Below are 27,382 nucleotides of genomic sequence, written 5' to 3'. Positions count from 1 at the left end.
TTTGCATACTTTTTGTATAAAAAAAAATAAACATAGCTGACCTTGGGACGAATCGATTAGTGAGAAAATCTTGCAAATCGGCCAATCCGTTCGTGAGTTATAAGCATTAAAGGAACCGCTAACTATTTTTTTTATATAGAGAATAAAAAAATCACATTTTCTCAAGTAGAAAGAATACTTGGTATTAGATGAATGAATATGGAACTAATTTATTTATTGGATTTTATGGCCCTGAAATTGATTTGTCAAACATAACTATATTTTTGGACGCAATGAGAAAACAGAACTGTGCAATAAAAATCCTATTCGACTAAATGCTGATGTCATATTAGAAATTTGGAGACAGTACTCGTCGATAGCAAATCCTTCCGCACGCGATGGCATATGAGCAAGTCAAACCACCTTCCTTTTGCCAGTGGAGATATATCAGCTTCCACACTGATATTCTTCCCTCCCCCTTCATACGGGAGCTTGGCAGAAGGAAGGTCGTGTGATATGTGCCATCACAAATATTGCCCTCCGCTCGCTTTCAAATCGACTTCTATAAAAACATTCTTCATGCCTGCCGTATCCTAACGGAACTATCAATTCTATACTTTCGCCTCTAATGCTATCATGAACATGTACGTCCAAGTTTGGAAGATGATATTAGCATTTCCATATCATTATATTTTTGGATTTTCGATGATCTCTCTTTCCTTGTTTAAGAGGGACGTGATCACCAAATGAAAATTATCCACCCATCTCTTGAAATAGGTATCTAATAATAAAATAGCCACGCACTAAATTTGCACTCCACAATCGCCACTCCACGATCAACCAAGTTCCTGGGTCCCAACGGTAACATTTCACCCTTCCCCCCAGGAATCCCGCGAATAATGTCCGGCCAGGAATCGCTCACGTTGGCCGGGGTCGATTCGAAACTGTGGCTCAACTACCTGGAACAGATATGCGAAGTGTTCCGCGGCGAGATTCCGCACGTCAAACACCCCAAGCTGGACTACGCCGAGTTCAAGCAGAAGCAGCAGATCAACAGCATGGAGGAGTTTTCCAAGTTGCGACGGTTCGCGGCCCTCAAGGCCACGGCACCGGCTGCCGTTCCGGTGATCGTACCCGGGCCCGGAACCATCGGGGCCGGTGCGGGCACCGGACGGAAGTCGTCCAACTACCACGAGGAGGAACGCATCAAACGGAGCCGCAAGGTGCTGGCAGCGGAATCTAGTCCAAGTAATTTGCTTCTGATTGTGACTGTGATCTCTGAGTTCCTAACGCTAGGTTTTCTCGTTCACAGTGGCCTCACCACAGACCGACACGACGAAACGGGCGAAGAAACGCCGCAGCTATGAAAAGTTTGGCAACATCGTAAGTATCGCGAGCGTCGGTCGCTTTCTGGTGGCCGTCTGTCTCGTCCATTTCGCCTTTCAGCCACCATTTGCTCGGATGATCGGTTTCGATCGTTTCTTCCTAGAACATCCCGCACACCGGCAGCTCGTCGCTGCTCTGTCCAGCGGCCCGTAGCTAGCTGGTTGTTAATCCACAAAAAAACACCAACCTACCAACCATCATCATCTGTACTGTAGTGTTTAGTGTAGTAGTAGTGGCAGTAGATCATCACATGTTGGATCTCTGGATTTGTTGAGTTTATTTGTACAGGTGCTTTGTAGATACAATTTTAGAACGTTCGTAGACTCGAGAGTTGCTGAAAAACTCATTCGTGTAGATCATAGTACAATATTGCATGCTTTTAACTTCTCACCTCATCTAATTTATACATAACTGTAGCTTCGGGTTCACTACTCATGACAATGCTTCAAGGTAAACATCTGACGATTTTTTGTTGCAAATTCAAAGCCAATCATCAATTCTTTTCACTCGAACTAGGACGAAAATGGCAATATTGCTCCAGGGTTCCCATCCGGATCCGATACAGACAACCCAGAATCCTTGGCTGCTAACGACAGCCTTATTCCCCCAAACCCCACACCTTCTCTTTATAGTATTACAAGCACGTCCAATCCTACTTTTCCTATCACCACTTCAACGGCCTTTGTCAAAGAAGTAACCTCTACCTCGTCCGGAGGTACGGAAGGCATTAGCACCACCACTGATAGCACTTACGAAAATGGTACCAACAGCAACAACAGCGGCACTAGTAGGACGATGATGATGATGATGAACCCACGTTTCCATTCCACAAAGCACCTTTGCCGACAAATCTCCTGTCTCTCGATAGCACTGCTATTGATTCCGCTAGGAGTGTTCCTCTACTACACTTCCGCCGGTGCATTAGAGCGGTTAGTCGATAGCTACCTAGTGGCGCTACTAGGCTTAGACGATTATTAGTCATATGTACAATGTAAACCTGAGTGATACTAGACTGTAGTTGTGCTTCTGTAAAGATAATGTGACGAACTTTGTATTTTCTTTTATTACGGATAGTAGTGAATACAAGCGAACAGATACCGTCGTACGATCGATAAACCGTAAGAGCATTTCACATTTTCCAGTCAAGTGCGATCTCCGAAAATAAATCATGTATAAATGTGTGTACCTACCATGTAATCCCCAAACTAATCCGCATAAAAACCTCCCCATTGAACAATTTTCGAAGCTAAGTGGCACTGTTTTTCCTGTAAATAAAATCCAAAAGACCCGACACAGAAGTATACAGACTTCCCCTCGAGAACACAAACAACAAACCACTAATCGACAACAAATGTGTCCCGAATCAAGTTGACTGAGGCAAAATCGCTCCGAAAATAAAGTGGAAATTGTCACTTCGATATGTTGAAAAAATATGGATGAAAGCAGTTAGAAATCGATTCTATTTAATAACATTCATGCAAAATCTCGAAAGACCTTTGGATTTAAAAATTTGCTGCTTCCATGCTTAATTCCAATTTACTTCAACCTTGATTTTGTTTTATAGAAAGATTCTTTCCAACTATATAACTAACACGTTCGGTCCGGAATACCTACGTTAGCCACCGCTTCTGCTGCGGAGTCCAAACGGAAACGGGGGGTGAGCAAGAGCAAACACCAGCGCGAAACCGGTCGCCGGTCGGCCAAAGATAAGTCAACCGTATCTTTGCAAATAAATCGATTTTTACGCGTCATAGTCATAATTGCTTCGCTGTTTTCGCTTTCGTCAAAACAAAACAAACGAACAAAAAAAAAGATATGTGCATTGTGCGGTTTTGATATAATTGGCACTTTTTTCCGCTACCGCGTTCGGCGGAGTTGTTTCGCAACAGTTTTCTATTTTTATCGATTTGTAATGTAAAGGGGTTTGGTTTGGGGTATTTGACTGACAGTTTGACTGTCAACTTTTTGAGCCGGCAGATGCAACCGGTTTGTATTCAAATGATTTCCCTGGAATGTGTTATTTTTGGTAATTGTCACTCTATCATAAATGGTAATACTGTATATAAGGTGTGAGTTTGATTCTTTTATGGCATGACGCCGCCATTGCATTGTTATGTACATGGATAACTCTATTTCAGCATCGTTGGCATATCATGGGTATCGATTTTAACGTCGAAAGGTCAAGATCACACACTGCTCTTTTCATCGTTGGCTACGTTTTATATCTTTGTAGGTAGAGAAATGGATGAGCTGTTATCAGCAAGAATACTGTTGAATCAGCTGTTCATGTTTCGGTAGTTTAGAATTTACTTTAGGATAATCGTTGAATGTTGTCAACTTTGCGAGCAAATGCGTAGGATTGCCACTACGGAGATGGCGTGTTCGATCCTTGGTTCAACCCCAATCTTCGCTTTTGGTATTTATGAACGAAACTAGCCGTGTGTATCCGTATAACGTTTCAATTATCGAATGGATGTAATCTTGTAATATAGGGGAACGGTTCGGCACTTTATCTCAAAGATCCTATTTCCATCCCATCAAAAACAAAGCAATGAAAAGGAATTTGGTTCGTTTCTTATTTTTGTGATTTTTTTCATCAGTGAGCACGCGTGTTAGCAAAAAGAAGCGATGAGAATGGTGCTGTGTTTCTTTGTTTTGCGATGAGATGAATATATGTTCAGTTAGACAGGGTGTCGACTACCTGGAAAAACCTGGAAAGTCAGGGAAAGTCAGGGAATTTCATTTTGGACCTGGAATGTCAGGGAAAGTCAGGGAATTTTGATTGAGGTCAGGGAAAAAGTAAGGAAGTAAGTAAGTCAGGGAAAAAAATCACAAAACCCAATATTGAAAATTTATAGTGAATTTTCAAAAATTAGAGCAATATACTAATCTAAGGATACTTATGACAATGAAACTTTGAACCAATTCTAACCTATTGAAAAAGGACCAATGAAAGTACTGAAACGTCGAATCAGAACTAATATAGCGTTTTATACTAAGCACACACCTGTGGTACTTGTACCATGGTACAAGAGGACAAGAAAATTATTCCAAGACTATCTTTGATAAAGACAATAATCGGTACGATACTCATTTCAAGATTCTTGTACCATGGTACTTATACCACCAGTGTGTCATTAGTATTAGCTGGTCATCAGACTGCATACCCGATAAACAATACTTCGAGGCAGTTACAGTCGACAAAAACCTTGTTTTTTGTGTGGCCGTTGGCAGTCTCTAGACTAAAAGTCTACTCCGGCCCTTTTCATGTTCCCCATGGTAATCGAGTTTGTTTCTATTCATCACTAAGCAATAACAGATGTTCCAAACCCACGTTGCTCAAATGGTCCAAGAGTCATTCCAAGAGTCATTGACATTATTTTGATTTGCTTATGATGTAGGAAAATTTCATTTAATGCGATATATGTATCTTGATAGATTTAAATTGCTGACTACTGCTAATATCAGTCAGTGACTAGCAACCAACTATAATGAAAAAACTAATATATCACATTACATTTTGATGAAAATGTAACGCCCAAATGTTTGAAAATTATGTAGTGAAAGCAGTGAAACTGAATCAAATTGCTGAAATAGGCCATAGGTTTTAAATAGGAAGGTTTTAAAAAAAGCTCTTCGATGGATGTTCAGTAGACTTTTTAAAAAGCTCTGCTCCAAAACTTGGTAGATTGTATCATATTCAAGTTTTAATTGAATGTTTTCGTGAAGGGATTCATATAAAAAATATGCAATGGAATCTTCTAACATATTTCCACGAGTTCTTCAAAATACTCTATTTGATGTTCCTTATTAAGTTTCATTGCTTGTTGCAATTGTCTGACATCTAGTTGATAGTAGTTGAACTTTCTATAAATAAAACAATGCTGGAACTCCAAGACCATTTTTGAAAAACATCTTAAAATCGTTAAAAAAAAAGAGTAGGTGTAGCTCCCCTTAGCATTTGAGACTAGTTATGCGCTTTCTTAAAAAAACAAACCTTTTTTTATATTTCTCCATGGGACCATTGCTCTATTTAATCTGTAGGCCACAATTGACCAAAATTAAACGACCTCAGTGTGTTCAGACCAAATTATTTAAAGTATTGCAGTGGTGTTTTGCTGGGCTTACTATAAGTGCTGCATGCATAGATTTATGTGAGCTTGTAGGGATTGCATTCTTGATTATCTGGATTTCAAGCAGTACTTAACTATTTTTAGAAGTCCATATACTCCACAGAGAGTGAATAAGAATTCTTACTCCGTAAGTGTACTTGAGAGCTAATGAAGGTTCCTCGATATTCACGAAAATCAAAACACCCAATCCGTAAGATTTTTTAACGGCATTAGAAAATTTTCTAGAAGCTTCCACGATTGTTTGGAAAGAGTTCAAAAGTCGTGTGAAAAGATACAAGATTTCACACAAATTCCCAGAAAGATAATGAAAACTTCAACGAGTTGAAGAAGTCCGTCAGCAGTATTGGACGTCTATTGCGACTCCATGGAGTCCGTGAGAATTCCCAATGGTGGATGAAGGTACCAGAAAACTTATAACATTATTTGAGCCAATTTTGGAAAGATGTGAATTATGAAAATCTTTCAGGATTTCTGCGTACTTGAATATTTGTGAACGGCCAGAATTGCCTACGATATTCTACAAACCCTTAATGTTCTGTTTCTAGAAGTGATTAGGCTTCCAGTAGCTCAGGAACTCATATGGACTTCAAGGATTTACACATGCAGAGATTTTCATACGCTTCTAGGAATTGAAAAAAAAAAAACATTTTTCATTCCTGGAATTTTTCGAGGAATGGTCTGGAAAGTCAGGGAAAGTCAGGGAATTTTATTCTCAGATTTGAGTCGACACCCTGTTAGATGAAAAACGGAACAGTTCCCCTATATGATGTAGGTACCGTTTTGACTCAAATCCCAGAAAGACTCATATTCCAAAACCAGATTTATCTGAAGCGTTATTTTTGCATTTATAAACGAATTTTCTCGACAGGCATACAGATCAAGGATATTATAATTATTGTCCAACATAGAAACAACGTTGAAATTTTTCATTTGATTGCTTTTAAGGTTGTGTGAAATTTGAGTCAGTGTTCGGAATTTAAGACAATTTTTACTATGAATTATGCCGCACAATCAATAAGACAAATTTCGGCAAAAATAAAATCATTCAGTATTGATAATTACAATCAGCTTGTATGAAAGTTCAAATCTTTCGCTAGCTGATTGAAATGATTGATCTATTGAAGTATTCTGACGCATGTGCCATAATGACCTCCAAAGTGAAAAATGTGAAAAATGTTTCGGGCCATGTTGCCCAGAATGTCAGCGCTTTCATTGCCAGGGACCCACATCATTGTTGTGTTGTTATCCAGAATAGCTTCGATGGCTCGGATGAACGGATGATTACTTTTTAAGAACAATCCTCACGGAAAACGACGCAGCAAAGCTGAAATAATAAAAATGACAGTTGTTTGTTGCTTCCGTATCGAGGGGTGTGCCCTTGCAAACGCGAGTACTTTTAAATTTGGATTCCGTGAGGATTGTCCTTAAGTAAGTTCTATATGGAGGATGGTAGGTTCGCTAGCGCACGCTCTGAATCGGCGGCAAATAGGGTCTATCCGGTGAGCGGTACGACGTCGATGCTTTACCTACTGATTCCAATGCCAATCCTGCTTCCTGCTGTCGAGCCATGTAACAGAAATCTGACAATATTCTGAACTCATATGTAAATATGTACATTATGTGGAAGATATTGATTTGAAAAATGTATTGGAGGTAACCACATTCCAGATTCTTCAGGTTTGTTTTTTTTTTCAATAGAAAATCCGGCAGGATCGCCAAATGTGGAGTTTATTCTTTCCGTATGCAAGCGGGAGCCTCTTGGAACACCTAACGCCATTGAAAGTTCACTTCATGTGACTGACAACACATTGTCCGATTGCTTTGATTGCTAATAATTTGACTATCAATTGTGGTTCCCATTATGCCTACTTCGATCGTCCCGAAACTATTGAATATCTGCTTAAAGGGGGGGGGGGGGGGTTTGTGGCCGTTTAAGTAAGCCTGTCATTCACGAACAAATCAAGTCCACCTAAGATTTATTATCCGGGCCTCGCCGCTTGGAAAAGGCGGGCCACCCCGATTGGCAAGTGTAACAATGTTCGAATTGGAATCTTGTAGGATATTGGTTAATATACACTACTGCTGACTAACAAAAAATATGTGGGATTGTTTATTTACATTTGCATATTACCCCCTGGCTTTATATTGTAAACGGCGTGGGCAATTTCAACGCACATAATGAGAAAACCACATAAAAAGCATCTCGTGTCGCCGCACTTCAATAAAGTCCTTGAAGGACAGATGTCGATTGACCGTAACTACAAGCAGTTTGACACATTTCCTGGTAGGAATGATAGTCTCTTAAATCGTGATGGAATGCCAAGAAGTCGAAGATGCCCATTTTTGCACATTTAACAACGCCGTGCATATGCATATGTGTAAATAAAGATAAATATGTCTTTTGGAAGTCCTTCGAATAGTTCTTCCATCGTCACCTGAAACAAGGTGACTGCGATTACATAGTACTGTGGGACCCCGATTTCCTACCTAAGATCTTAGATTGATGTGCTCCAAGTTGCATCCGGCATAATGCCTAACGTAAATTATGCCTATCGTCCGTTATGCCTAGCGTCCATTATGCCTAACGTCGCGGACCCCCAAAACGGATACAACTTTTTTGCCGGAGCGCTTTCAGACAGGAATACAATATGCGATGAATGCAAAGGAAGTTCAAAAGGATCCTGCTTTGGAAATATCAGCGAAGTCAGACAACGAGGAGCTTGACATCGGGGAGACTGCATTTGCAGCTTCAGTTAAACTTTTCGAAGCAGCAACTTGTTGGCACGTCTTTCCGGATTCAAAGACATCTTCATATATGGCCGGGGTTCTGCCAAATCGCACCAAGCGCCAGCCAATAAGTTCCCATTTTTCTACCCAAGATTTCGTTCAACAGATTCAACAATTCAATCACAAATCGAATCGGATATCCCTCAACTCCATAACTGAGGATATCCTCCAACAAGTGTACGTGCGAACCAAATATCACAAGTCAGTCAAAAAGCCGCTTGGTGCGGTTTGGCAGAGCGCCGACCATATTATGTGCTGCACTAGCTCGAACAATCTAATATGGATCCATTTTCTGTCTCGTAAAATGTTGGCCGAAATCCTTTTGATGATGATGATGATGATGATGATGGTCCCGCCACATACCCCTACAAAGGTTTGAGCTAGACGATTTATCTTTAAGATAATTAATTGAATTTAATTTTTCAACAATTTAATCAGATTTGCAAAACAAAAACGATCTGATTACCATCACAGATATAAATTTCATAACTTTCCATTACTATCCAGCAAAAATAATAAATGTAAAAAACTGTTTATTTCACCTACAGATTCTCATAAGTATCAGTAGTGATGCTTCGAGTTCATAAAAATGCAAAACTTGTGATACCTCTCGCACAGATTTCAAAAGTTCCACCAAAAATCGCGTTTCATGTTATTACAAGTAACGTTAGCCACTCGAAAGCATCAATAATAATCTAATAAACTATGTCGTTGTCAACAAAATCAAAACTTGTGTTACCGCTCCGTCGATATCAAAAGTTTCGGTATCAACCGCGGAAACCAAACTCTACTAGATAGCCTATTACTAATCCGCAGAATCATTGAAACAGCTGAAAAAGCGCAAGTCTGTACATAAATTTAAAAATCATTCATATCTGCTTTACGCGCGCGAGACTCAAACTTTTGTAGACTACACAAGAAAAAGGTCAAATTACAATTACGTCAATAAATATAAAATCCATCATCATCATCATCGAGGCGAACAAAATAGTTTATTAGTGCCTCAATAATTGAAAAACACAATTGTCCAAACAAAATATCCGTAGGTCAAACTTCGTCAAGATACAATAATTTAGGTACCCCGGGGCAAGTGGGACCTAAAAAAACGCTAGTTCAGCAAAATCGTTAACGCATACTTGGACCACAAGGTATTTCAGGACATTAACCACTTATACATCATTATATGCTTTCGTTGTAGAAGTGTAGACGTGTTGTAAGCCATTTATTCAGTTACAAAAAATATTGGTAGTGACATAAGTAAATTTACCTGTGGAACCCACTTACCCCTTCAAACGGGGCAAGTGGGACCTACTCTGCTTTATACTGTCGATGACCCATTCTCACCCCCCCCCCCTCCACCATTGTCACCCCCGTTGGCGGTATTGAGCGGTAGGAGAAAAGTCAAAAAAGAAAAAATAGAATCGCGAAAAAATTTCCATAGCGAGATATGGGATGCAATTTCCAAATCATTTAAAAAATTCTATTCCACTAGGGTAACCGTACCCTTAGTGGAGGTAGCACCAATAGTGGAGGTAGTGGGGTTTTAATGAAATTTTCCATAATTAGGCCGATACAAATATTAAATTTATTTTATGTCCGGCAGCTCTTGGAAAACACGAGGGGGGGGGGGATAAAAAAAATAACATATAAACGAAAAAAAAGTTCAAAATGCGAATAATTGCATGAAAAATTTGGAATTTTAATGGAAAATGATAGCAAAGAATGTTAGAGAAAGCAAAAAATATGAATATATGTAACATATTTATCCAGTAATGAACTTAGCACAAACTTTATATAATTTAAAAAAACTGGAACTTATTTCTGTAGAAATTTTGGTTTATCTTTTTGGGAAAGTTTTTGCTGATGGACTCTAAACTGTTGAATCCATAACAATAACATTTTTAAAGTACGGCTAGAATTATAAGCTTTTGTTTAAGTCAAGTATGAAGCTCAAATTGGTTGTACTGGGGCAATGGTCAGGTGTACTTTTGAAATCAGAGATGTGTTGTCTGAACATGGATGTTTTATGAAGGTTCGGAATTGCAGACTTTCCGGACCATACGGAATAGATAGGATGATCTCAAGTCTGATTCCCGTCGACTTTGTTTATTTCTCTGTTAGTGTTTTGCCGCTAGGCGATCCTGGATCTGCCTCTGCTGCGATGTCCTGCCGGATTCCAGCGCTTGCTTACATATTTCGTCTCTGCTCTTACGTTGTCTGTGGCCGGCCTACGCCCATTCAAACTGTTGAGTTGCCGTTGATATTGGATCTCAATGGCATCGTTGATGGGCAGGGCCGGATTTAGCCGGAAGGGGGCCCCGGGCCCGACGGTATGTGGGGGCCCCAAAATGTACAAAAAAGGCTGGTTTTGGTACATAAGATTTGTGGAGGCCCGGGGCCACGCTTCGAACAGCGTCTTCAAGTCTAACCCAGCACAATTGGCCAATGATCACGAAAACACTATATTAAATCATGTCCACGTTAAATTTCGGTTTGTTAAATCAGTGATTTGTGACAATTTTCAAAAATCACCTGATGAGATGGGTGTCTGAAATTTAACGTGGACAGGCTTTAGTACTGCGCCGCTCAATTATGCTGAGTGGGCTCAAAGAGCTGACCGTTTGCTTTTTGCGGCGTCTCACCATCAAAGTCAGCAGGACCAGGTGGTTGAGTGTCCATGGGAACAACCCCGCAAACTTTGCAGTAGCCGGACGATCGGAGGATTTAAATATCTTGACAGTCTGATATCAGCAGATAGCGAAATTGGGATCGACATGTAATCACAAGCTTGGGATAACTTTGCGAGTTATTGAAATATTTGGAAACCCAAACGGCTTGATCCACGCACCAAAGATCGAATATACCACTCGATCTTGAAACGTGTGTAGGCAAAGATAACGCAGGTGATGTTTAAAATTTACAATTCAGACGACCTTTCAGCTGGATAGCGAGTGCCGAGTAACACAAATACCATCAAATACCGATAACAGTATGTAGACAATCCATAGCAGACAACTGATAGCTCGGAGTGAAATTAATTGACAACAAGTGAAAGACTTGTCTCGAAAAATGTATTGAAGGTAACCATTTGTATCGGTGAGGTTTGATCTCACGACCCTCGTTTGATCTCGAAAGCCTTCGACAGCGACGCGTATAGTTGCAGACGGTTTTTCCATATGACATTTTAAACAACAACGTGGACTGCCCAGATTTTTTGCAGTAAGTTAACTTCCATGCTCCAGCTCTTCCCTCCTGGCAACGTCAGCTCTTACAATCTAACCGACACTCCACAATGTTTGTGCAAAATCAGCCGCTTGAACGATTTTAACTGTAGCAGAGTGAAATTCAAAACTAGGCAAATTTTAAGATAGCATTTAAGTTTTAAATCAGTCTGTACATTTGACACTGAAGATGAAGATCAGTCTTGGCACTGGTCATGATACCTAAGCTGTGTTGGTAAATTCAACAATCGCCTTTGATGACTGATTTTGATGAGTAGATTGTCATATTTTGTTTCGTATGGTTCATCCGTGACAAAATTGGTTCACGCGGTATGTTGCACAGATTTTGCTGCATAAAAACTCGGTTTGTTGACATCTTAGATGTCAAAAAAAATCAATTGCAGTACATTATTCAAAACTGTTCCAAGCGTTCATTTCATATTCAAAGATGATTATTCATGAAATTAAATTATAATTTAATCCTTAATTGTTATTCTAGGTCGATTAATAATGTTGATTTACGATGGCATCTGGTGTTCGTACTGGAATACTTCTGGAACTTTGCTCTGAAAGTTTATCAAGAAGTCCAGGAATTTCTCCAGAAATACTTCAGGAAATTCCACTAAAAATTCCTGCGGAGAGGTTATTCAGCAATTCCTCTTTAAGAAAGAGGGTGGTTATCTGTGAATTCCACCGAGAGTTTCTCCGGCAGGCTGAAACCAGTTATTCCGAATATTTTTGAAGTTTTATTTTCCTTCATATTTCAGGAATTCCACCAAAAATTCATTCGAACATTCCTCTTGGAGTTGCTTTGATAGTTTCACCGAGAATTTCATCGGCAATTCCTCCGGGAATTTCTTTACAAATTCCTACGTAAATTTCTTCCGGATCTTTCGGAATCTCCTCCGGGAAATCCTTCAGGATTTTTTTTTTCAGAAATTTCTCCGGGGTTTCTTTCGGCAATTTCTTTAAAAATACTTTCGGGAATTCCGAAAATTCACTCCGATATTCCTCCAGAAATCACTTTGGGATGTTCTTCGGGAATTCGTTCCTGAAACTTTTCCGGGAAATTCTCCAGGAATTCCTCTGGGAATGCTTCCGACAATTCATTCCTCCGCAAATTCCATTGGCAATTTTCCCGGGAATTTCTTCGGAAATTCTTCCGAAAAGTTCTTCGGTAATTATTTTGGGAATTCCTTTGAAAGTTTATCTTGGAGCTCCTTCTTGGAACTCTTCATGGAAGTTCTTCGGGAGCTCCTTCGTGAATTCCTCCGGGAAATCCAATGGGAATTCCTTCGTGAAATCCTTTGGGAATACCTCTGCGACTTCCTGTGAGAGTTCCTCTGTTGGTTCCTTTGTGAACTCCTCGGAAAAACGCTCCAAAAATATTCCTTAGGGAATATATGCTTCGTAACCTTTCTTGGAATACGCTGGAGAATTCCTTCGTAAATTTGCTTGGAAATTTTCTCGGAAATTCCTGCTGGAATTCCATTGGAAATTCCTCCACAAATATGTCCGAAATTTTTTTTAGAGTTCCTCTGGGTATACCTTTTGGAATTGCTTTGAGATTTCCTCTGGAAGTACCATTAAGAATACCTCAGGAATTCCTGTGGAAATTCTTCCGGAAATTACTCCGGAGGTTCATCAACGATTCTTTTTTTTCATCTTCGACCAAATAAAGACAAGAACACCATCTTCGACCAAAGGTCGTACGGAGACAACGGACAGGACACAACACCCAGTGGACCAGCGGAGGATTTTCCGTATCACGAAAAGTTTCCTCCTTACCGGGGCGGGAATCGAACCCACACTCCATAGCACATGCGTCTGGTCGATTGCCGTCGCTAACTGCACGGCCACGAAACCCACATTCCTCTTGGAAGACCTTCGGAAATTCCTCCAGGAATTCGTCCGGAAGTTCCTCTAGGAGTTCATCTGGAAATTCCTTCAGGAATTCGTCCGGAAATTCCTATAGGAAATCTTCCAGAAGTTCCTCCAAGAAATCGTCCGGATGTTCCTACACTCCGGAAGCTCCTCCAGGAATTAGCAAATCATCCGGAAGTTCCTCTAGGAATTCCTCAGGAAGTTCTTCTAGGAATTCCTCAGGAAGTTCTTCTAGGAATTCCTCCGGATGTCCCTTTAGCTTGAGCTATTTCTCCGGAAGTTCCTATAGCAATTCCTCCGGAAGATCCTCTATCAATTCCTCCTGAAGTTTCTCCAGAAATTCCTCTAGGAATTCCTCCGGAAGTTCCTCTAGGAATTCATCCGGAAGTTCCTCTAGGAATTCCTCCGGAAGTTCCTCTAGGAATTCCTCCGGAAGTTCCTCTAAGAATACATCCGGAAGTTCCTCTAAAAATTCCTTCGGAAGTTATTCTAGGAATTACTCCGGAAGTTCCTCTAAAAATTCCTCCGGAAGTTCTTCTAAGAATTTCGCCGGAAGTTTCTCTGTGAATTCCTCCGAAAGTTCCCCTATCAATTCCTCCGGAAGTTCGTCTGAAAATTCCTCCGGAAAATCCTCTAGAAACTCCGCCGAAAGTTCCTCTAGGAATTCCTCTGAAAGTTCCTCTAGGATTTCCTCCGGAAGTTTCTCTAGCAATTACTCCGGAAGTTCTTCTAGGAATTTCTCGAGAAGTACCTTTAGCAATTCCTCCGGAAGTTCCTCTAACAATTCCTCCGGAAGTTCCTTTAGGAATTCCTCTGGAAGTTTTTCTAGCAATTCCTCCGGAAGTTCCTTTAGCAATTTCTCCGGAAGTTCCTTTAGCAATTTCTCCGGAAGTTCCTATAAGTATTCCTCCGGAAGTTCCTCTAGGAATTCCTCAGGAAGTTCTTCTAGAATTTCTTCCGGAAGTTCCTTTAGCAATTCCTCCTTAAGTTCCTCTAGCAATTCCTCCGGAAATTCCTATAGCAATTTCTACGGAAGTTCCTCTATCAATTCCTCCAGAAGTTCTTCCGGACATTCCTCTAGAAAATCATCCGGAAATTACTCCAAGAATTCATCCTAGAGTTCCTTCGGGAATTTATCTGGGATTTGCACCAGGAAATCCCCCGGAACTCCTCCCTGAATTTCTCCAGGAATTCCTCCAGAAATTTCTCCAGGAATTTCCTCTTCTTCCAGGAATTACACGGGAATTCCTCCGAGAATCCAATTTCCTTGGGAAATTTCTCGATGAATCGCTTCGCGAATTCCAGAAAATTTCTTCAGGTATTCCTACGAAAATTCCTCCAGGATTTTCTCCCGAAATTCCTCCTTAAATTCGTTTTGTATGGAGGAATTTCCGAAGATATTCCTGGAGCTATTTCCGGAGGAATTCGTGGAGGAATATTCAGAGGAATCCCTGGAGGAATTTCCGAAGGAATTCTTAGGGAATTTCCAGAGAAATTCCTGGAAAAATTTCCTGAGGAATTCCTAAAGAATTTACTGAGTATTTCCTGCATGAATTTCCCAGAGGAATCACTGGAGAGATTCCTGGAGGAATTTCCAGGCATCCATGGGGGAATCATTGAAGGAATTTCTGAAGGAATTCTTGCAAGAATTTCCGGATGAATTGTCGGAGGAATTCCCGCAGGAATTTTCGGAGGAATTTCTAGAGAATTTCCGAAGGAATTTCTGGAGAATTCCTCCGGGAATTCCTTCGGGAATTCCTCCGGAAATTCCTTCGGGAATTCCACCGAGAATTACTTCGGGAATTCCTCCGGGAATTCCTTCGCGAATTTCTCCGTGAATTTCTTCGGGAATTCCTTCGGGAATTCCTTCGGGAATTCCTCCGGGAATTCCTTCGGGAATACTTGCGGAAAAAATCCTGGAGGAATTCCCGGAAGGAATAAAAAAAAAAATTCCGAGGCGATTTCTGTAGGAATTTTTGGAAGAATTTCCGAGGGAATCCCTGGAGGAATTCCCGAAATAATTCCCGGAGGAATTCCAGAAAGTATTCCCGGAGGAATTCCCGGAGAAATTCCCGAAGGAATTTCCGAAGCTATTCCCGGAAGAAATCCCTAAGGAATTTCCAGAATAAATTACCGAATGAGATCGCGGAGGATTTTCCGGAGGAATTTCCGAAGGATTTACCAGAGGAGCTTTCGAAGGAATTACCAGAGGAACTTCCGAAGGAATTACCAGAAGAATTTCCAAAGGAATTCTCGGAGAAATCCCCGAACAAGTTCAAGAACAAATTCACGAAGGAAGTCCCGGAGAAATTCCCGAAGGAAATCACCAAACGCAACTTCAGCAACCATATCTCATATCCAAAAGCCATTACATCGCAACCAAGAAGCCACTGCTAACCATAATAAGTTTTTTCATTCCTTGACCTTCGGTGGCTATTTATAAATTAAACACTTTTCTTATAGCACGAACTAGTTCAATTGGTCAAGTAACTAATCAATATAAACTAAATCTAATATAGTATATCAAGATGAGGATCAATTAAAAATTAAAATAATTACAACAATTTATTGGAAATATACTGGAGGATCGAACTCAGAACCTCAAGATCTGCTAGCTTAATCGCTAGCATTCGTACCTATTCAGACCCATGAAAGTTGTGCATTCCCATGGAAAAACTGTCAAAGCGTACGCAAACGTATCTATTCTGCTCAGCTCATGATACTGCAAGCGAAACGTTGGTCTTTATTGCTTGACTATAACTATGGACGGTGACCAATAACAAGCCTGATGAAGATAAATAAATTAATAGCAACAAATTGTCGATATGTATCGGAAAATTGATCCGTGTGTGATTTTTATTCTGCAGCAATGATAGCCCTTTATTACTAGCATTCATTCGGTGTTTTTGTCTTCTGTCGCACAAATCATGTTACCAGTAACAATAATAACAATATAATTTTCATTATTCACACTATTTTTTTTTACCGGGATCTCAGCAATTTGTTCAACTTTTACCAAACAAACTTTGTTGAGTTTGATTCTCGGTCTGGTCAAGGATGTTTTCGGGTGGGAAATATTCTCGATACCCTGGACATAGTGTATCCATTGTGCTTGCCACACAAATTACATACCCATGCAATGGCGGGCATAGAAAAGCTTTAGTTTCAGTTAGAATGTAGAGCTATTTAAGAAGAAGAAGAAGAAGAAGAAGAAGAAGAAAATATCCCATTGGGAGTAAGTAATAAGATCAATGGATTTATTTTATAATAATACTGTTCGCAATGACACACTGTCACTAAAGATATCAAACAATTGTGCTACTTCTGATTGGAACAAATAAAAGTAATCGGCTCAACGATTTAAGATAATATCAATTACTTCATGTGGCAAAATTAATTTCCAAAATCAGATTTAAATGCTTTTGTACATACAATGTTATAAAAAAAACTTTTCAGTAGAACAGTAAGATTTGACTTTGACTATAAATTGTGTCGCTGCTTTGTGTTTACTTGAAAAATTCCTGCACCCATTTATAACATCCGTACCCTACGTCACGGCGCTCGGTTCTACCTCATTTGCCGCGCTTCGATCGCCATACAGGGCTGTTCCTTATCGACAAAACAACGATATGCAGCGTACGTGCGGATTAGCCGGCGGATTTACACCTGAAGCTTGCCATACCAATTCAGAAGAGCTATGAAACAATACTCATCTAGGTATACCTTTTGTGTAAAAATGGGGCACCTGCTGCTTGCCGAATTGAGCCAGCACGTGTTACGTCAACTGCACTTCTACGGTATGTACACTCAGAGGGGCATGCAGTCCCTGTTGCTTGCATGTGTGGTGTGCGCGCGGTAGCACCGCACCGATCCTTATGGCGTTCGGTTGCCATCGAACAGAACAGATGATTACAGGTTATTGAGTATGCGCCTTGGGTAGCACACATCAGGCAGCGTGATCGCGCACTCACGGTTGGTGCACTTTTTTTTGCCCTAGATGATTCACCGACCTGAGTCGGGGAGTTCTATTTTGGATGGTTTCATACGTGCTACCGGCTCAAATGGCAGCACTCTACGACTATAATGATGCAAACCGAACCCATGTTGTTCTAGTTTTTCTTCTGGGGGAGGGAGTTTCCACGGCACCAACCTGAGTAGCAGTAAGTTTTTCGCTGCTTATGCTCTCTTCGTTTGGAACAGTCTTTGTAAACAGTCCTTATGGTGCAAAGTAAGTAGTTAATGCCGCTCGTCTCCTGCACTGTGTTCCCGTAGTCCCCAAAGTACCGTGTAAATGCATCCATTAAAACCTGCTCGTATGGAGTGGAAACCTCGCAATCTGTACTCTCAATATTGATTTTGTTCATTAAACACCACACGTACGTAGAAGTATGAAGCAGAATAGAAGTAAAAGTTTGAAAAGTTAGGCATAGTTGTAGGAACAATTTCGCACTCTTAAATGAGTTATTGATATACTTGGAAAATGGTAAATGGATCCCAAGTTGATGGTGGTAGATAATACTCAGTACGGATTTAGAGTAATCCACGCCACATATCACCACTGGGTCATGCTCACGAGAACTTAGTGCTATGCAACTAAAATTTTCCCGTTGCATTGTACGGTGTTTTTTTTTCTTGCTTTTTTAATTCAAGTGAAGAAACTGAGCATTTCTTTATTTGCATTAATGTGCACTTGCTCGCGCACGCCCTCACTTGACTCGGCTTTATTTACGGCTGTTTGCTGTTAGTTGCTTGCCTCGAGAATCATCCAACCTATTAGGTGGTATGTAAAGCGGCAATTAACATCGAATGCAACACCGCTGGATTCTACCGTTTTCTCGAGCTGCTAGCTGCTTAATTGTCGTCTTCGTAGTCGCCGTCGCCGTTGTTCACGGCAATTAATGGATGTTGAGAGAGGAGGGATCTTTTGAATGGTTTGTTGGGAAATAGGTGTCGTAACTGAGCCAGTGTGGTGTCGGAGAAGAATACTCCACCAATTTGTTGCCACACGCTCCCTTATGGCCCATATCGAGTTCTCACTCGGTTTCGCTATGTAAATCATGCGCCGTCTTCCATTCGGATTGCTCGGTAAGCAGTTCAACATGATGCAGGAATTTAAAAAATGACACCCATAAATGATTGCCGTGTGGCTGGTAATACAATACACGTACCGACTTGTTGCAACTTACTGTTCGATGCAGCTGAACAAAGCTTGTCCTGGTTGAAGAATCGACATCATTGTGTTACCTACATATGGGTGGTATTCCATTTTAACGGAAGCATAAAGCACCAATTCTTTTTGCTCACATGCATGAACGTTCAAACGCATCTTATCTTTTATTTGATTTGATAAGATGACAATGTGGACCGTTATTCTATAGATTATTTCTACTCTATGACATTTCAATATTATTTGTTTTGGGATACCCTATCCCGCAACTAGAGTCCGATAGGCGTCTGCATTTCCGCCCCGATTGTTTGGCACCTGATGATGCAGTCAGCTGTTCTCTCTGTTCGACAGCACCCGCTTTTCTAGCTACCTCCACTGGGGAGTGCAAGGCTTCTGACACAGAAGCCGCCAGCGGACGACTCCCGACCGTAGTGGCTGCGTCGGTCGGCTTGGCGCCTTCACAAATGTCTATAATACATACCGTGCCACAGTTATGATTTGATCACGAACTAATATGGGAGCTACGCGAAAAAGCACTAAAAAGACGTCCAGTGAGCCAAGTGCGGTGGTAGTATCGAGCTCATTGCTGCCAGTACACTTGTTACAGCAGAAAAAGATCTATGTTCGGCACTCACGCAAAGCTCCGTGGGTCCGTGCAAGAGCGTTCGGCGATTCGCAAGAACGCTCCTCCACTCGCTCGAATTTATTTGCACAATAAATTAATTGACTCATAAAAAGTCAAACATGCTATTAGTTTATGAGCGCGCAGGGAGTCGGTCATTCCCGTTACGGTTCGAAGTCGAATTTGACGGAAGAATCCGGTCTTGAGTTGTACTTTGATGAAGTACTTGAATGCAAATAGTACAATGCTGGGACGGGATATCTAGCAGACTATTTTTTGTTGGCACCGACGACGCCGGGCCACCACCGGCCGGACCGGCTAGCTCATCTACACCCGATTTGTGTGCGCTATATTTGTTATATCATGCTACTGGTACTTACTGCCAAGTACTCTGTTGAGTCGGTGGCGCAAGTCATCGACCGTTACGCATCAGTTAAGACCTATTGACGGTGATGCGCCGTGTCGTCCTACGCACGATGGATACGAGCAAGCAAGCTGTGAACAGCGTCGCTCTCGATCGTCGTCGATGGTTAGAAGTACCGTCATTCATGTGAGTAGCTTGTAACTGAACAATGGTACCTAGAGCGTACGTGTGCTTCTTATTACAGTCGTTTGTAAACTGGCGAAATATTGAACCTAACCGTTTGAGACAGTTTTGCATTAAAAAGTCTCGGTATTTTAGACGGGTTGTTCGATTATGAGGATCAAGGGCGGAAATATTGGCTCGTGGTTGTTTTGATTAGACCATCGGCAATGCAGGCACGAGTATTTCGCGGCATGTTTTCAAACTTCCAAACAAAATTTGCCGCCTCACACTCAATAGCTAATTGAAATGCAAGCGTAAAAAATTAATATCGACTGGGGCTGGAATGAATATTTTGAAATGTGGGTGATTTGTACCAACAAATGATGGGTATTTCACTTCATAAACTTAATAGAAATCTGACTTCAAAATGTTGAATCCATGCTTTGCAATATGAGGTAATAATAAACACCGAATAATTTTAAACCGAAGTTCAATGTTGACATGCTGATACCGAGAGTCGACGCTTCCTACTGTTCATACACATGCCGTCCGATTGATTCGCACAGTCAAATTTGTAAAGGACTGACTAATTGATTGTGTGTTGACTATCACCTGTTTGAGTGTAGTTGAAGTGATTTTTTCTGTCCCTGGTGAGGATTTAAAGAAAGTTCACGAACTCCATGCCAGATTTCTAAGCCAAGTTACCATTTGTGCATTTGTATATCATGAGGCTAACACGATGATACTTTTTTATGCCCAGGGAAGTCGAGACAATTTCCAATCCGTTGTTGTTATAATCATTCTCAAATTGTGATTATTGAGGCGCAATACGCGAGCGAATTCGCATGCGTTTTTAAAGGAAATTTTCACGTTTAAGTTTTATGCAGAACTAGCTGTATGTACCCGGTCTTGTCCGGGATTGCCAGTTTGATTTCGCAGCTGTTTGAATTGCCAATTTTATTACGCTAAAACCAGTTGGTAAACGGGGCTATCGGGGTTGAAAATCAAGATTGGTTAAAGAACATCCAATGATTAAAAGAAGGTATATATCACTTGTAAAAACATTAATTCCGGAAAATAAATTCTTGTTATATACTAGGAAATTATATTACCGAGAAAAAGATGTATACGAAAACTGTCATATTCGGAGAATTGTCATTTTCGAGTAATTGTTTTTTTTAGGGTAATGTCATTTTCGAGGAATTGTTATTTTCGGTGAAATGTCATATTCGGGGAAACTTATGTTATATTCGGGAAAATGTCACAATCGAAACTAATTGTTGTCATTTTGAGGAATGGCATATTCGAGGAATTGTCATTTTCGTTCAAAATGCCATTTCCGGAGAAATATTTTCAAGGATATGATACTTGCGGAAAATGTTATTTTTGAGGATATGTTGTTTCTGGGAAAATGTTTATTTCTTTGTGAATTTTTGAATTATAAGAATTGGTTTCCAGGGAATTTTACAATCACAAATAACCTAACTAAAGAATGGGAAATTTGCTCAACGTCCGACGTCCGTCTAAATATGAATCTTCAGTTCCAGTCACTTTTGCCTGTAGCTATTTGCTGTTGGAGGATGAGAAAATATATGAGAAAATCAATATCTCCAGCAGAAAGCCTAACATTATCGTTGAAATTCTTCGCTACCGGAGAAAGCTTTACGTTACTGCAATATTTCTAAACCATTTCATGAGACAGTTTCGATCAGCTGATCGAGACTTCACCATCAATTGACTGAACGGCTCGGCGTTTTGTTTTGGTAAATTGGTGGTTTGCATGGTATCCACAATCTCTTGAATTGTTCTAGAGGTTTGCCGGGCCATATGTGAGGCCCTTGAGTAAATTCTACCATCTATCATTGGAGAATTAATCCCTCTGTTAAAAATGAGTGCTCTAGAATTCTACTATCTCATCTACTATCCCAGAATGCACTTAAAACAAATAGTACGATGTTATTTTTCCAGAATTGTTTTGATAGATTCGTTCAAGTTTAAAATTATTTGTAAGAATTTGCAACTCAACATCGTTAAAGAGTTGCAAACATAACAGTACACAGTACAGGTTTGACAGTACGCGATTTGTCATTTCTGCAAATATTTGTTATGCGCAGTGTGGGAAATATTTGATAAACGAATATTTGACAAGTCAGTACACAAAAAGCAAATATATTTGTTGAATTTGGGCAAATATTCGTCAATTAGACAAACAGTGTACTGAATGCTTTAGGATTGAGAGTACGTGTCCCAAATTTGGTTTAAAAGTTGCATTTAACAGGTAGGGGAAGTGTACCGGTACTGAAAAATGCATATTTTCCGAAAACTACCGATCATTTTCCACAGCGATAAATCGTAAGGCAAATATCTCCTGTTTCAGCTAATAGAACACTCGGAAATTGTTTTATTTTCGGAGTTATGGAAGAAACTGTCCAAATTAGGAACATGGCCGAAACTGGTATAGTTACTCTATGCAAAAACGTTCGTTTCATTAACATGTCCCTCCCTCTTTTCTCCAATGGCTCTCCCAACTTGGGCAATAGATAGTATGCTCGGCCGACCATAACATTTTTAATAAAAATCCACCTGAATTTCTTTCAGAAAATGGGGAAATTGTTCTTCAGGAGTTTTCAATTCTGGAACGCATTCAAAAATTCCTACTAGAATTCTTTTGGTATTTCGGTCTGAAATTATTTCAGAATTTCATTTGAAATGTGTTTGGAAATTCATCAAGGTGTTTTTCCAAATTTCTTTTCAACTTCCATTGAAAACACTTCTATTTCTACAATTTCTTCTGGAATTTCTTCAAAAGTTCTTCAAGAATTTCATTCGAAAATTTCTCCTAGAATGTCGATCGGTGAATCCACTTGAAATAGTTTTATGATTCCATAAAAAAAAATCATGAGGAACTTAAACTAGCAATTCCCTGGAATTTCTTCAACAACTATTTCAGGATTTTCTCTGGAAGTTTATAGAACGGAATCTACCAAAATTTACTTCGAAATTTCCTTCATGAATTTATCCGAAAAATCCTTCAGGGATTCAATCCAGAAATGTCTTCGCGAAGTTATGCAAACAATTGTTTAAGAAATCCTCCAGGAACTGATTACTTCAAAAAATAATTCTCACGAAAATTCCCACTGTAAAGCCATCGTCATTTCTTTCTTAAGGATGAATTTCCGGAGCAGAAAATATTTTAAGGGAAATTTGGAACGAAAAAAAATAATAAAAAAAGGAGAAAATAATCGATTTCTTAGAATGGAGTTTTGAAGAAATTTCTAGAAGAATGCATAACATTATTTTTGCAAAAAATCCTGGAGGTATTTTACGGAGAATTCCTAGAGGAGTTCGTGCAAAAAAGGCGGGAAAATTTTTGGACGAATTTACAAGGACTTCCGCCAGGAATTTCTGGGAATATTTCTAGAGATGCTTTCGTGGGGATTACCGAGAGAATTTCCGGAGGGATGGTTGGGAGAATTTCTGAAGAAGTTCATGGAGAAATTTTCGGAAGGATTTCTGAAGAAATTTGTGAAGGAATAAACGAAACAATTTTTTTTTTAAATTTTTCATGGGAACTTCCAAGGAATTTCTGAACAATGTTCCGAAGGAATTTTCAGGGGAGGAATTTCCAGGGGAATTTCCAGAGGAATTCTTGAGAGAACTTCCGGGGAAATCCCTGGAGAAACTTCCGGAGGGATTCCCGGAGGAAATCATTAAAGAACCTCCCCCACGAGCAACTTCTGGAGGAATTCTTGGAAGAACTTCCTTAGGATTTCCTGGAGGAACTTTCGGAAGAATTCCTGGCGGAACTTCCAGAGGAATTCCTGAAGAACCTACCGGAGGAATTCTTAGCGGAATTTCCAGAGAAATTCCTGAGGGATCTTCCGCAGGGGTTCCTGGAGGAAGTTCTGGAGGAAATCCTGGGCGGAACTATGGAAGAAATTCCTGAGAGAACTACCGGAGGAATTCCTATGGGATTTTCAAGAGGAATTCTTGAGGGAACTTCCGAAGGAACTTCTGGAGGAAATCCTGGAGGAGCCCCCCCATAAGAAACTTCCGGAGAAATTGCTGGAAGAACTTCCGGAGGATTTCCTGAAGAATCTTTCGAAAGAATTTTTGGCGGAACTTCCAGAAGAATTCCTGAGGTAACCATCGGAGGAATTCCTAGCGGAATTTCCAAAGGTATCTTTGAGAGAACTTTCTGAGAAATTTCTGGGGAAACTTCCGAAGGAAGTTTTGCAGGAAATCCTGGTGGAACCTCTTCCTTCGAGGATCTTCCGGTGGAATTCCTAGAAGAATTTCCAGAGGACATCCTGGAGCAACTTCCGGAAGAATTCCTGGCGGAACTTTCGGAAGAATTCCTGAAGAAGCTTCTGGAGGTATTCATGGGTAAAGTTCCGGAGGAATGGCCGGGGAAACATTCGGAGGAGTTCTTTGAGGAACTTCTCCCATGAGAATCTTTCAGAGGAATTTCCGGCAGAACTTCCGGAAGAATTCCTGAGGGAACTATTGGAGGAACTGCTAGGGGAATTTTCAGAGGAATTTTTGAGAGAACTTCCGGAGGCATTCCTGGAGGAATGGAGGGATTCCTGGAGGAACGGAGGGATTCCTGGAGCAGCAGATCCTGGAGGAACTTCCGGAGGAATTCCGAGGAATTTTTAACGCAAAAAATAAGTTCACGTCCCTCCACTGTGCCGATCACCTGCGGCACACCGGATAACACACCGTCGACAATGAAATGTCAATCGGCGCCCAGGTCTAATTTTGATACTTTTCACAGTGTTGGGTACGATTTAAGATTCTATCTTCGGAATTCAGCAATGAGCATTTTATTTTAAAGATTATTTTAAATTGCGGTTGATTTCTTAATTATATAAACTGATATAAAACAGATAACTTATTTCATTATCAAGAACTAACATCAAAATTAGTTTTCAATTTGCTCTCATCGACAGCAGAAATAGTTTTCAATTTGATGTCACAGTAAGATTTTTCTGTTGTAGATTTTGTTATTTTAATCGTTTAAACCAGCGGTATATGTACCCCCGGGGGTACCTTTGCTGGCTCCAGGGAGTACCGCGGACAAAAATGCGTAATGGCGGATGTATAACAGTTTCAGTAAAAATCATTGAAAATATTTTAGTACTTTTTAATTCTAAAACTTTGCACTGTACATTAGGGTGGCTCAAAAAACACTTTTTCAAATTTTTTGATGGGCCGCCCTCTTATTCGGTTCTATTTGAATGCCCTGATGCTCAGGACAAAATTTCATCCAAATCGGTCAACGTTTGGGCAGTGCTAAACTCGTTGGAAGTTTATATGGAAAAATGTATGCAGAAACATCCAAAAACAGTAATTTGCAGTTGGACGGCATAATTTACGATCAAGAACCATGATACTCATTCAGTTCTCGTAGAATTAAATACAGAATATTATGCTGAAAACCGCGAGAAGATTAGAGTTTATTACGCAAAGATATTAGCATTTTACTGGAGTGTTGTAGGGGTGAATTTATTTCTTTTCAAAGGTAAAAGAAACGAAATTTGCTCACACCCCACTTCAGAGAAATGCTAATAACTTAGCCGGGCAAACTCTAATCTTCTCGCGGTTTTCTGCATATTATTCTATATTAAATTCTTCAAGATCTGAATGAGTATCATAGTTCTTCATCGTAAGTTGTGCCGTCCAACTGCAATTTACTGTTTTTGGATGTTTCTGCATACATTTTTGCATATAAACATCCAACGAGTTTAGCACCGCCCAAACGTTGACCGATTTGGCTGAAATTTTGTCCAGAGTATCAGGGCATCAAATAAAACCGAATAAAAGAGCGGCCCATTAAAAAAATTGAAAAAAGTTTTTCCTATACTAATTTGAGCCACCCTTGTACATATTATGTATGTCGATCAGTAAATCAAAGATTATTGAATCCTGCCTAACCCATGTATGGGAAAGGCTGTGGGAAACGGACAAAAGATCAAAAGGACAAAACGTCGAATAAATAAATTTTCAAAATCTTCAATGCAACTGATAGAAACAAAATGTTGAATGATATTTATTTATATACTAGCGAAAGAAAGCCAGCTTTGCCCGGGTGTTGCAAATGTCACATGAACTATTTGTAGAACCACACTCTAGATCAATTTCCCTGCGTTTGTTTTGTTTTCCTCAACAGCTGACCCAAAATTGTGTTCTAATGATTTTTCACATTTCCCCGTAAGAATTTTACGTTTTGTATACCTATACAAACCTTGCGGATCCCAATACGAATCGATTAGGGAAAAAATCTTGCAAATCGGTCAACCCGTTCGCGAGTTAAATCGTCAAAAAGGAAATCTCAACTTATTTTTATGATATAGATAATAATATGTTTCTGAATTAAAATCTACAATCTTCTTTGCAAGATGTTTGGAGGCCTCCTTCTAAGTATCTCAGAGGCTCGGAAGCCTCCTTCCAAGAGGCCCAGAAGCCTCCTTCCAAGAGGCCCAGAAGCCTCCTTCCAAGAGGCTCGGAAGCCTCCTTCCAAGAGGCTCGGAAGCCTCCTTCCAAGAGGCTCGGAAGCCTCCTTCCAAGAGGCTCGGAAGCCTCCTTCCAAGAGGCTCGGAAGCCTCCTTCCAAGAGGCTCGGAAGCCTCCTTCCAAGAGGCTCAGAGGCCTCCTTCCAAGAGGCTCGGAAGCCTCCTTCCAAGAGGCTCGGAAGCCTCCTTCCAAGAGGCTCGGAAGCCTCCTTCCAAGAGGCTCGGAAGCCTCCTTCCAAGAGGCTCAAGCCTCCTTCCAAGAGGCTCGGAAGCCTCCTTCCAAGAGGCTCGGAAGCCTCCTTCCAAGAGGCCTGGAAGCCTCCTTCCAAGAGGCTCGGAAGCCTCCTTCCAAGAGGCTCAGGCCTCCTTCCAAGAGGCTCAGAAGCCTCCTTCCAAGAGGCTCGGAAGCCTCCTTCCAAGAGGCTCAGGAAGCCTCCTTCCAAGAGGCCTCGGAAGCCTCCTTCCAAGAGGCTCAGAGCCTCCTTCCAAGAGGCTCAGGAAGCCTCCTTCCAAGAGGCTCGGAAGCCTCCTTCCAAGAGGCTCGGAAGCCTCCTTCCAAGAGGCTCGGAAGCCTCCTTCCAAGAGGCCAGGAAGCCTCCTTCCAAGCGGCTCAGGCCTCCTTCCAAGAGGCTCGGAAGCCTCCTTCCAAGAGGCTCAGGAAGCCTCCTTTCAAGAGGCTTGGAAGCCGCCTACCAAGAGGCGCGGAAGCCGCCTCCGAAGAGGCTCGGAAGCCTCCTTCCAAGAGGCTCGGAAGCCTCCTTCCAACAGGCTCGGAAGCCTCCTTCCAAGCCTCCTTCCAAGAGGCTCGGGAGCCTCCTTCCAAGAGGCTCAGAGCCTCCTTCAAGAGGCTCAGAAGCCTCCTTCCAAGAGGCTCCGAAGCCCCCTTCCAAGTTGATCGGAAGCCTCCCTCCGAGAGGCTCGCACGCCTCCTCCCAACACGCTCGCGATCCTCCTTCCAAGAGGCTCAGAAGCCTCCTTCCAAGAGGCTCAGAAGCCTCCTTCCAAGAGGCTCAGGAAGCCTCCTTCCAAGAGGCTCAGAAGCCTCCTTCCAAGAGGCTCGGAAGCCTCCTTCCAAGAGGCTCAGAAGCCTCCTTCCAAGAGGCTCAAGCCTCCTTCCAAGAGGCTCAGGAAGCCTCCTTCCAAGAGGCTCGGAAGCCTCCTTC

General features: G+C 41.0%; 1 protein-coding gene across 8 annotated transcripts in view; it reads left to right on the top strand.

Moving 5' to 3' along the window:
* Window positions 1-27,382, top strand: part of LOC134205905 (F-actin-monooxygenase Mical) — a 273,749-nt gene that overhangs the window by 148,299 nt on the left and 98,068 nt on the right. For 5 of the 8 annotated variants that reach the window (XR_009978230.1, XR_009978229.1, XM_062681611.1 and 2 more), the window contains exons 5-6: window positions 865-1,227; window positions 1,292-1,362. Coding sequence is in view for 5 of the 8 variants with exons in the window: in XM_062681611.1 (XP_062537595.1) it covers window positions 865-1,227; window positions 1,292-1,362 (434 nt within the window). In the remaining 3 variants the exon portion in view is untranslated. Of the gene's footprint in view, window positions 1-864; window positions 1,228-1,291; window positions 2,611-27,382 lie in introns of those variants that run through there. The other 3 variants (XR_009978231.1, XM_062681612.1, XM_062681613.1) reach the window with 3 other exon arrangements.

This window comes from Armigeres subalbatus, chromosome 1 (assembly GCF_024139115.2).
Source record: "Armigeres subalbatus isolate Guangzhou_Male chromosome 1, GZ_Asu_2, whole genome shotgun sequence".
Classification (NCBI taxonomy): Eukaryota; Metazoa; Arthropoda; class Insecta; order Diptera; family Culicidae; genus Armigeres; species Armigeres subalbatus.
The sequence above is the reverse complement of the archived record's forward strand: the minus strand, read 5'-3'. Positions and strand labels throughout refer to the sequence as shown.